Source organism: Lolium perenne, chromosome 3 (assembly GCF_019359855.2).
Source record: "Lolium perenne isolate Kyuss_39 chromosome 3, Kyuss_2.0, whole genome shotgun sequence".
Lineage (NCBI taxonomy): Eukaryota > Viridiplantae > Streptophyta > Magnoliopsida > Poales > Poaceae > Lolium > Lolium perenne.
The window spans coordinates 262,208,756-262,220,857 of record NC_067246.2 but is presented as its reverse complement, the minus strand read 5'-3'; the positions used below and the strand labels follow the sequence as shown (position 1 = coordinate 262,220,857).

At 42.8% G+C, this 12,102-nt stretch overlaps 1 protein-coding gene across 1 annotated transcript; it reads left to right on the top strand.

Moving 5' to 3' along the window:
* Nucleotides 1-8,110: 8,110 nt before the first annotated feature.
* On the top strand, nucleotides 8,111-11,181 carry LOC127344152 (zinc finger BED domain-containing protein RICESLEEPER 2-like). Its single transcript, XM_051370377.2, has 3 exons — nucleotides 8,111-8,514; nucleotides 8,706-10,858; nucleotides 10,953-11,181. Exons 1-2 carry the CDS (start codon nucleotides 8,323-8,325, stop codon nucleotides 10,272-10,274), a joined length of 1,761 nt encoding a protein of 586 aa, XP_051226337.1. The 5' UTR covers nucleotides 8,111-8,322; the 3' UTR covers nucleotides 10,275-10,858; nucleotides 10,953-11,181.
* The last annotated feature ends 921 nt before the right edge of the window (nucleotides 11,182-12,102 follow it).

Below are 12,102 nucleotides of genomic sequence, written 5' to 3'. Positions count from 1 at the left end.
TGAGAGGGAGAGAGAGAAGTGGGGCTGGTCGAGCCGGACCAGGCCGGTCGGTTCGACCTAACCCACTGGGTTGCACTGACAGGTGGGCCCAGGGACATTTTTGCCATTTCACAATTCAATTAAAATGCATAAACTTTGGAAAGGCACCATAAATATTTAATAGCTCTAAAAAAATAATTAAAAATATGAAAATTGATCAGCATAAAATTCTCTACTTAAATAAAATATCAAAGGGAATTTTTGAAGAAAACTAAGAATAAGTCTTAATTTGATGATTTAAATAATCATTTAAATCACTCATATTATTTTCAATAATGAAAATTAGTTCAATATTGCCTTTGGACTATAAAAACACCTTGACAACATTTCAAGGTTGTATATTACTTTAAATCAAGTATCCCCAAATTATTCTTAGTATTAACCTCTTACATGAAATAATAACGACATCGGAAGGGGGGAACAAACCCTAAAAATGGAATCATGCATAATTGCTTCTTTAACCATTGCCCTTATCGGACAATGATGCTATTTTTCAGAACCAGAGGACAAGGGTCAGTCCACACCTTCCAACTGCAAAACTTTGCAGTGTTCAGGCAAGTTCATCACTTGCTCATGTCATTCGAGTATTTCTATCAAATTACTTGCAAAGTATTATGGTTATCACTATTGCATAAAAACCAAAACCACTACTTTCATAACTATGAATATGACTATGTGGTGGGCAATGGAACCATGGATTGTGTTGATATGGTGGAGGTTCCATTGCAAGGGTTTATATCCATCTAGGATTAAACAACAAATGTCGCCAGTGATTCTTGTGCCGTAATACCCGTGTTAACCATAAGATCTGGAATGGGACGGACTAGTCAATCGTATTTCCACCTCTTGTACATCAACGGATGCGCTTACCGTAGCAGTTGTATCTTGCGGAGCAACTTGAGGGTGGGGAACCCATTCTAAGTCCCCACGGTTATGCAGTGCATACCGTACCGGTTGCGGCTTGCGGAACAACTTGAGGGTGGGGATCCCACTCTAATTCCCCACGGTAATGTGGTCTATGATGGGTTGCAGCTACCGGCGAAGGAGTTTGGTTCGATCCTGCATCGTTGTCGTGGTCGGGGTCCGTCCTTAAATGGTGTAAGTGGACCGACGAGGACCCAGGGTCGGGGTTTGCAACAAAGGGTGGGTGTGCGAGGTAGCGGAGGAATATGATTGGCTATGACCTTATACCGGGCCTCACACCGAAGGAAGTGTGGACGGGAAAGCTGCCCGGTTGGCACCAAGGTTAAGATCTCTTATGGGTAAAGCAACACACCTCTGCAGAGTGTAAAGAACTGTGACCTGTCACTCCCTGTTCCGGGATGAGGAACTGCGAACGCGGCCGGAAAGGAGCTCCATGAAGTTCTAATAAACCGGTGAAGGCTGACGGACATAGCTCTTTGAAATAAAAGCAAACTCTTGAAGAAATGTTTATCAAAACTTGCATTGGTATTAGACTTTCTGGTCTAATATCGTAGCTAGTGCATTAAACACCTCTTATCTATAATGAACTTGTTGAGTACGCTCGTACTCATACAACTCTTAAATCCCATGCTTAGATTGCCTGAATCGTCTGGAGGAGGACTACGACAACAATGAAGGAGCCGAGATCATCGGCTACGATGAACCTGACCTCTCAGGAGGAGTTGAAGGCGTAGACTATCTCATAGTCTATGGAACCGGGGAGGCTTCCGGTGGAGATCAAGCCTAGGAGAACCTAGTAGTAATTGTAGCCGAGCAGCACGAACTCTTAATATTTAGTTGCTCGAGGAAATAAATGTATGACTTGAGGAGACTTTTATATTGTAAACTAAGTTGGGTTCGCCTCGAACCCAGGAGTATTCCTCTTAGGACCCAAGAGGAGCTCCAAGACGACATATGTATGATAATTGTAATAATAAGTGAATGAGTTATGGACCTGCTATGTTCTGTTGTACTACTCTGAGGGATGTAATATTTGCGGAATGGTACTTCGTGAATGTTATATCAATGACTGGCATACTACAACATGCAGTGGTATGCAGGGTCACCACATGTGTCAGACTAGGGTACCGCCCAAAATCAAAGACTTTCTCCGGCAACTTATTTGAGGAAGATTCCCGTCCTGCGAACAGGTGGCAAAGTCTCATGGGACTTCCAATGGCATGTGCTCCTTATGTGGGGAACGGCAAGACCATAATCATATTTTCTTCATGTGTCACATGCCAGGATTCATGTGGGAAAGGGTTAGGGAACTCCTACATTGCAACTGGAACCCATATGGCGCAGGGAACTTTATTGCTCTCTCACAAGGCATGTAGGCCCCCCTTGGTAGATTACTCTGTTTACTTTTGCGGCTCTTTGCTGGACCCTTTGAAATTTCCGTAACAGACTGACTATCGAAGAAACTCTGATTGGTAATCCAGCTGATGCTTTCTTCTGAATATCGATTCACATGAAGTGTTGGAGGAATCTGGTCAGATAGAGGGGCCAGGTGCTGATGCATGTAAAATACATATAAGAAATTTGTAGTTTATTTTCACGTATTTCAATATATTTCAATCTTATACGATGTTATATCCATGTTTTACATTGATTTTAGAGGATTTACAAATGATCCCCTTTATTTGGTTTATAACTATGCATGACATGAAAATCCTGTTTTGATTATTTTTAACTTTTAGGGACCTAAACGGAGTTACATGGAACTGGGATTTTTCGAGGATTATTTTTTCATGAAGATGAAAGGACATGAAGCCCCCATGGTTGTATTTGATGACAATCCCTATAGACTAATGGTTGTATTGAGGTTCTCTCTTAGGTTGTGTCCATAGGCAATGCTTGAGCCATATGTTGGTATCAAGGTTGCAAGATAAAAAAGATTGAGTGCAATGTAGAAGACAGATGAAGACGATGTTGAAGAGGGATGAAGACGATGCTGAAGATGGATGAAGACGGTGGCGTGTATATTGGATGAAGACGGTGGCATGTGCAATGTTGAAGAGGGATGAAGACGGAGCTTGTCGTCTCGAGTGAAATGCACAAGGTCAAGGTTTGTGCTTGGTAAGATAGTTGGTCACATCGTTAGAGAGAGCTCAAACCTTGCATGCATTGCATCGTGTTTATTGATTGTCGTTGGTTTTTATCCATGAGATGTTTGATACCTTGTGTTCATTCTCATTACAAGCTCTAGCCCATCAGAAATGGATTTCGGATGCCTCTCATGTTTTGTGTTCGAGTTGGATGATTTTCTCGGTTTACCGTATTGAGAGGTTGCACCTCTAAATTCATAGAAAATCATCATCCACTTGTTTACATGTTTGCACCTTGTGTAGAGGTAGATCTTTTCGTTATATTTCTAGCAAAATTAGTTTCACCTCAATCGAAGTTCTCAACCTGTTATTGCGTTTCTGGTATTACATATTATTTGAAAAAAAAACAGGAAGTACCATTGTGGGCCGCGGTACTAGCTCGCAGTAGCGACATGGGTTCTGTAAGCTTCTGAGGCCCAGTCGGTACCTGGCCGGTAACCAGGCCGGTAGGACGGCCGACCCGTCTCCTACCCGCAGCCCACCTCCGCCTCCTGTGCGTCGGGCCGACGCACCAGGCCGTTCAGCCCAGCCGTCCACCTGTTCCCACCAGCCTCGCCCGCACCTGGGCCTCGTCCGGCCGGCTCATCCTCGCGCGTGCACCAGGCCGCGGCCCAGCTCGCTGCCAGGCTGACCCACTGCATCGCTGCAGCCCACCACCGTGCGCTCGAGCGGGAGAGGCGGAGAGCGCATCCCCGCGGGGGAGTGCTGTACACCGACCTGGTCGGTGTGTACGGACCACCGCACACCCCACCGACCAGGCCGGTTGGTTGGGCCGCGGCCCATTAGTAGTAGGTACGTTTTTTTTCTTCTTTTTGCTGTTTCTTTTTTGTTAATATTTTTCTTTTTTAATATCTAACTTTTGAAAAAAATCGGAGAACAAAATTTCAAAATCTATCCAGATTCGAAATTTTGGAAATTTTAAAAATGTTCAGATTTTGATTTAATTTTTTTCGAAATTTGAACATTTTCGGATATGGATATAATTTAAATTTGAAAAAAATTAAAAATTTGTAAAATTTATTTTTTCCAAAAATTAGCATTCTTAGTTATGAACATTTTTCGAATTTGAATATTTTTTCAAATTTGAACGCTTTATATATTTGAACGGATTTCAAATTTGAACGCTTTTATAATTTAAACATTTTTTATATTTGAACATTTTTCAAATTTGAACGGATTTCAAATTTGAACATTTTTTGTATTTCAACATTTTTCAAATTTGAATGGATTTCAAATTTGAACATTTTTGTATTTAAAAGGTTTTATAATTTGAACATTTTTTAAATTTTGAACAGTTTTCAATTTTGAATTTTTTTTGAATTTGAAATATTTTCAAATTTGAACAAAAATAAAAATAAACAAAAAAGAAACAAAAAGGAACAGAAAATAAAAAAGGAAAAGGAAAGAAAAGAAAAGAAAAAAAAGAAAGAGAAACAGAAAACAGAAAAAAGAGGCGAACTGGGCTGACCAGGCCGGCCCATAGCGCGCGCGGGGATGTGCGGCGCGCGGTAGCGGCCGACCTGGTCGGTGTATAGGATTTGCCTCCCCGCGCGCGTTGACCTGCTGCGTGCGCCCTGCTGTCGCTGCTAGCTCCTGCGCGCGCCATGCTGCTGGCCGCACACGCTCACCTGCCGCTGGCCCTCTTTCTCGTGCCTGCTCACTTTCTCTACTCCGTACTAGATAATGCTCCACGCGTTGCTGCGGTATTTTAGCACACAAAGCTACATACAAATATGTGCTTAGCATATTTTTTGAAGAAAATAGATGAAGATCTAAGGTTAAAACAATTGCAATTTAGATAAAACATGGCATTTATCACTAAGTATTTAACATATAGAAGGAAATTACGAATGTGCTATACTATGAGTTTTGCTTATAAGGTGTGTTTTCTTGTATTCATGTGTATTCGTTTACATAGTCATACAAATAATTTGAACCAAGGCAACTAATTCACAGAGAGGGGTTAGCTATCTTGACCGAGAAAAAAATTGTGAATGTTATAGTAGAAAGAACAAATGGTGATTTTTGTTGATGATACTCTAGCCAGTTAATGGACACAAAAGTAGGATGTGGGCAGAACCGAGCACTAAATATCATCCATTAGTGGCTGTTTGTTCCGAATTCCTCAATGGCCATAGTTTTTTTCGATAAAGGGAATATATTAATATCATAAGATACCAATTACACCCAGCCTCTGCAACAACGCAACACCCTAATGGCATTACGGATGCACACAGCCAAAAAAAAGAAAACTAAGAAACAAAAGTCCCGCTACATCATTCTAGGCCTAGCAACAGCAATACATCCACCACCAAGACAACACCTGAAATACAGACTCTCCAAAAGCGACGCCTCCAAGAAGGAAACAGTGCATCAGCGCCGTCGTCGCCCGATCAAAGATCTTAGGTTTTCACCCTGAAGATAGTCCCCGCTCTCAAAAAACAATGCCTCCAACAAGGTCATTGCCAGCCACAACCAGTTAAGACCAGACCTTGGATTTTCACCCTGAAAGGTAGGACTCTGAACTTCACCGGTGTTGCCGCCCCCACTTGCATACCGCTGCTGCGAAGCCCGGAACACCAAGCAAGTCCCTCAACAGCGCGGAGACTTAATTCCCCATTAGCTAGACCTCCGATCCGGCCTTCATGATATTCTCTTCTTCTGACTTCACCATGGACCAAAATGTCACTTGGTGTCAACACAGAACAGAGCTTCGCGCCGCTCCCTCCAGAACCAAACGGCTGGAATAAAAACATGGGTGCACACGACCGAATACCACCCGATCCAGCAAACTCCAGGCAAAAAAGCACTGTTACATTCGCCAACGGCGCCTTCCGGAACTCAACACTCCGGCTAGATCAAGGAGAGCAGGCCTCAGGAGGTCTCCATCTTCGCGCAAGAGAAACCCTAGGACCACCACCTTCAAACTACGAAACAGATGAACAGGCCTCCTCACCGTCATCTGCTAGCCAGCGAAAACGAAGGAGGAATCGGTGAACGCACCATCCGAGACCCACGCGACCCAGATCAAAGATCGGGCCTGCCACGCCACGCGGTCTTGGACGCCGGTACCACACCATCCACACCTCGCAAAGTCGCTGCCCCCTCCTCGCGCCGTCAGGAGAACCGACGACGGATCTGTGTGGGAACCAGACCCGCAGCCACCACCACCCCCCATCGCCGGGAAGCCATGGAAGGGGCAGCTGCCGCCGCACACCAGGGGATCGCCGCCCCTGATGCCGTGCTCGCCTCCCCGCAGCAGCCGCCCCAGCCGCCACAACAGATCGACGCCACGACCACCCCCCGACTCCCTTTGGCGTCGGGGACCGCCACCACCGTGGCCAGCGCCGACGGCAGCGGCGGAGGGAGGGGTACAGAGGGGAGGCGGCGGCTGGCGGCGCTAGGGTTCGCCCAGGCTCGCCCTGGGGAACGACGCGGGGCGAGAGCGAAACGTTTTCCCTGTCTCCTAAATTAATTCAAATGTATGATACATTAGGATATGATACATTAGGATATGTATGTTCGAGCATAGATTGTCATTTTAGGTGTAGTTTCTGAACTTTGTATATCTGCATATATCACATAGTGTTAAAGCTTAGTAAAGCTGAAATTTGGGGCATACTAAAAGGAACAACAAATCTTAGAATTGAATCTTGTTCTGGATTTGCATGCAGAATAGGATATGACCTCCAAGGCTCCAAGTACTTGTTGGAATCTCAATTGGCATAATGAGCGAGCACGGGTGATGACAAAGGCTATTAAAAATAACTGGAAGATGAAGACATAGCACGAGTTTCATCTCATCTATGAGACATTCAAGTGAAAACATGCAGTAATTTGGCTGATGAAGATACATGAACTTGTCTGACCTTCCATAGCTGAAAAATACTCCGTAGCATTTTCTCTTTTCAGTTACTGTCCAGATTTGACGGCATGCTTCAAAACCGTTTCATGTGCAGTCCACTATAACTATATTGTCGGATTAATTAGTAGTCACCTTTCGTATTTCGATCTTCAAAATACTATCTCTGTATCTCATTGAAATAAGATATGAACTTTATATATGTAGCACCAGGAAAATAAGCATATGATATGTTTCTGAAAATAAAATGCACCATTTTAGAAGACAGTACATAGCGGACCAAACAGCTGGGCCAAATAAGAACCTTACCGCAGTGTAGTTTGTGACTGAATTATGTTCTTGATGTTGTACAACGATAGTGACAGTAAACATATATCACTTGGTATACATGGGGATGCAGATGGCAGTATTTTTCCAAGATGAAATATTTCTTGTATAAGAACAGGAAGATAACATATATTTCACGGCCTGCAAGGATGAAAGCTCCCTGCTTTGAACGAAAATAATTACTATCATGTACTCACGTGTCAGTTAACCGGAAGAATGACGATGGTACAAAAATTGAATTGCTCAACAGGATTATGCAGAAGAAAATGATGGTATTATTTTGACTTCGAGTGGAACTTGAGAAGGCAACAAAAATGAGGGCTAGTCCTGCTCACCATGGGAGGGAGACGATGTGTTGCTAAAATCACCTGGAAGAGTACCATCGCATGAGTTACCGTAAGGGGACTTCAGTTGAGGATGAAACTGAATGGGAAGATGTGTAGGTTGCTGGAGGAGAGGCCGAGAGAAGAGAAAGCTTTGCCTTGACAAATTAAGGATGGAAGTAGCGCTGGACATAAAACTCGAAGCTCGACGAGTTTAATGAGTACTCGCTTGCTCGACTCGTTTGAACTCGGCTCGTTATCTTAACGAGCCGAGCTGAGCAACATTTTTTGCTCGTTAATCTTAATGATCGAGCAGATATTATTCGTGAGCTACTCGTTAAGATCGACAACAAAGCATTGGCCCAGTATATTTCGTAGCCCATCTAAGATGAAGCCCGTCTAGGCAGACCAAAGGACTAAAGTGTGTCACAACCTCACGGAACGATACGTAGTCAACCCACCTAGTCGCCTCCTCTTCCTCGTTTTATCCAATTATCTCCTACTCTATCTCCTCGTTCATCTCCCCATCTTGAATTCTTGATCCAATTAATGGCTACGGCGGTGGGGTGGCCTAGCTGCTCTTCTCCTACTGTATATATTCGTCGCTTCTCGTCTGTGTTCCGCGGCTTCCGCCGTTCCCCCATGGCCCCTCGTCCTCGTCGCTTCTCGTCCGTGTTCCGCGTCGCAGCTCGTCGGCGCAATGGAAAAGCGAAAGCAGCTGGCCTCCAAGTCGAAGACAAACTCTGGTTCTGGTGCGCCGGCGCCGCTGCAGTCAGCGATTGTCTCGACGGCGGGAAAGCCTCCACGAGCTGAACCTGTGCGTGCACGTCGACCACCGACTAGTGATGTTCAAGCAGAGGGAGGGGAAATCATTGCTGTTGGTGATGAATCGGTGAGTTACAAAATAGATAGTATGAATCAATTCGTTATGCAGAAAGTGCTATACGTGCAGTTAGATAGTATGAATCAATTAGTTATGCAGAAAGCGCTACGTGCAGTTTATTGTTTGCCTCAAAATCCGATTAGTAGAATATGTGATGAATCATTACTCTAATCATGTTGTTTATTTTTTCACTTTTTTAGGAAGATGAATGGATAGAGGTTGATGATGACTATCAAGCAATTGACGAGGCAGAGAAGATTGATATGGATGATGAAATGTCCGAGCCATCTCTTGGATTAGGTGATGGCCAAAATGACAATGAATTTGAAGAGGTCGGATCCATTGAGATGCCAAAGAAAGTGGGGAAAATAAAAACCACACAAGCTGCTGATGGTAAGGCCAAAGTGAAGAGAACCAGAGCAAAGCGTTCAGAGTGTTGGAAGTATTTCAAAGAGGTCAAAGCTGTATCGAAGAAGAGGCCGGGTGAAGTTGTTAAAAAGGCGAAGTGCTTGCATTGTTTTGGCTTCTTTGCTTATGGTGGAGGGTCAACTACTAGTCTCAATAGGCATAAAGATGCTTGCCCAATCATACTGAACAAGAAAGCAAAACTTCTGCGTCAAGGTACAATTGGATTTGATCCCGAAAAGCCAGGTGCATCTCTTATAGTGAATAATGAATATGATCATGAGGAGTGTCGGAAGATAATAGCGAAGATGATAATTGTGCATGAGTATCCTTTTAGGATGGTAGAGCATGCTTGGTTTAATATCCTCATGAATTATATGAATGCATCATACAAGTTCATTGGTAGAAAAACTATTAGAGCTGAATGCATGAAGGTATATTTATCTGAAAAAGAAATTCTGAAGAAGCAACTCAGGTCTGTTGAGAGCATTAGTTTGACATGTGATTTATGGACTTCAAACCAGAATCTGTGCTACTTAGCTTTGGTTGCTCACTACATAGATGATGAATGGAATATGCAATCTCGTGTTCTGAATTTCATAGAGTTAGATCCACCACACTCAGGAAATATCATAGCTCAAGCAGTGTTTGAATGTTGCCAAGAATGGAAAATAGAAGATAAGATCATGACAATGACCATGGATAATGCTTCCTCGAATGATGTTGCTGCTACGAATTTGACGGGCCGTTTCAAAGCTAGGAAATCAGCAAAATTCATACCTAAGTACTTTCATGTTCGTTGTTGTGCACACATAATCAATTTGATTGTGAATGATGGTATTGCACCGCTGGAACCTTTGATTGGCAAGCTTAGAGAGACTGTCAAATACTTGAAAAAGTCTCCATTACGCATGAAAAATTTCAGAGTAGTTTGTGATTCTCTCAAGGTTGATGTTGAGAAAGGCTTATGCCTAGATGTATCCACCAGATGGAGTTCCACTCACAGGATGTTGGATGCTAGTATTTTGTATAGAGAAGCTTTGGATGAATATGCTCAACAAGATCCTAATTACAAATGGCAGCCTACTGATCAAGAGTGGACACTATGTGGAAGAATGCAACCAATCTTAAAAGCATTTGCTGAGGTGACCACTGTACTATCAGGTTCGAACTACCCTACTGCTAATATCTTTTATCCATACATCATGAATGTTAAGATTGCTGTGAACACCCATGCTGTGCAAAGTAATGATGAGAATTTGAAGGCGATGGGAAAGGCAATGCTTGACAAGTTTGATAAATACTGGGATAGCACTTATAGTGAGAATGTCAATGATAGCGGGAGAAACAAAAAAAAAAGGTGAAGAACAATGTTATGGTCATTGCAACCATTCTTGATCCTAGGTTTAAAATGAAGCTTGTTGACTACTGTTTTAAGCAGTTGTATGGCAGAGAGAAAGGCATGCGTGAGGCAGAAGACATCAAAGCAGAGTTTTTTGATCTGTATGCTACCTATGAGGTAGAAAATCGACAGAAGGAGGCAGCCAACAGCAATGAACAAAGTGCAAGTTCTAGTAGGAACCAAGCTACATCTATGTCCACATTGAGTGGGTTTCAGTCATTCTTGGAGGAGACAAACACAGAGCCATGTCAGTCTGAATTGACTTGCTATCTTGAGGACAAAACTCATCCCATGGCTGATCGTAATTTCAAAATAGTCGATTGGTGGAGGCTAAATGCTCATAGGTATCCTGTTATTGCAAAGATAGCAAGAAAGTTCCTGACAGTACCAGCAACTAGTGTGTCTTCAGAGTCCACATTCTCTACAGGGGGTAGAGTTTTAGATGACTACTGCAGTTCCTTGCGCCCGAAAATGGTTGAGGCACTTATTTGTGCTGCTAGCTTCATAAAAGGATAAAAAGATAACTATATGAGGCCTACGATTCCTGTAAGTTTACTTGTCATTCTCTTGTCAGCCTTGAATCCTTGATCCTTTGTACACTAAAGTGAAAATTTTAACGCAATATCATTTATTTTTGCAGCAAGATGATAGTGATGATGTGGAATTCATACCATTTCCGGATTCTTCTGTGGGAAGCAATTAACGGAAGCCATCTTCATTTGACCTGCTCTTTTAATCTGTTGGAGACGTCATTTTATTCTTTGCCTATTGGAGACCTTTTTGTTATGTCTTAACTACCGTAATGGTGTCTTCGTGATGTATCATGTTTGATGCTTGTCAGCGACTATTAAGTTTTTCCTGGGAATAAAGCTATGCATTTGTTATGTTTAATTATGTATTACACTAATTCTTATAATTAGCCAAAATGTTCTTATCGAGCAGCTCGCGAGCGCTCGCAAGCAGATAACGAACCGAGCCGAACAATGAGTTTAGCTCGTTAGTCATAACGAGCTTAACGATCCGAGCCTTAACGATCATGAGCCTTAACGATCCGAGCTTTAACGATTCGAGCTGCTCGATATTCCACCCCTAGATGGAAGGCGGTCATCATGTCATACGGTTGTGGAAGAGACGTAATAATTCCCAGAGAGACTGTTCACATGGCTTACGGAAATTGTAGAAAAAATTACATTTACATTTGTAGAAATATGTGGCGTAAAAAGATGACATGCAAAGTTGATGATGTGGCATGCTTGCATGTTGAGAGAAATCACTTAGTGGGTTTCTCCTATTTAGTTATTATTATAGATTCTGCTATCTCCTGTACACGAACGGTAGTACCGGGCAAGTCCGGTTGCACCGGTTCGGCACCTATTTTTTGCTGCTGTTTATTCGCCAGAGGTAGTCCTGATCCGTTTTCCTATCATAACAGTTATATTTTCGTGCTCCTATTTATACCCTTCTTCCACCTCTTTCACATAGCTCTTCCTCATCTATTCTCTATCCTCCATTGTTAACTTAGAAGATCTTGATCCACCTCTTGATCCATCTACTATTTGTTGCATCTTTTTGGGGAAAAAAAGAGGAGATCTAAATATAGTGCTTTACCAATTGAATTCCTCTCCTTGTAAGGGGATCTTGCTAGATCTACATCTTGGAGTAATTTAATGTTCGTCCTATTATTTGTTCTTCCTCCCTTATTTCCCTAATAGGTTTTGTAGCTTTGTTGGAATTTGATTGAGAAGGACTTGAGAATCTTAGTGGTGTTCTTACAGCATCTCTAGTAGAGC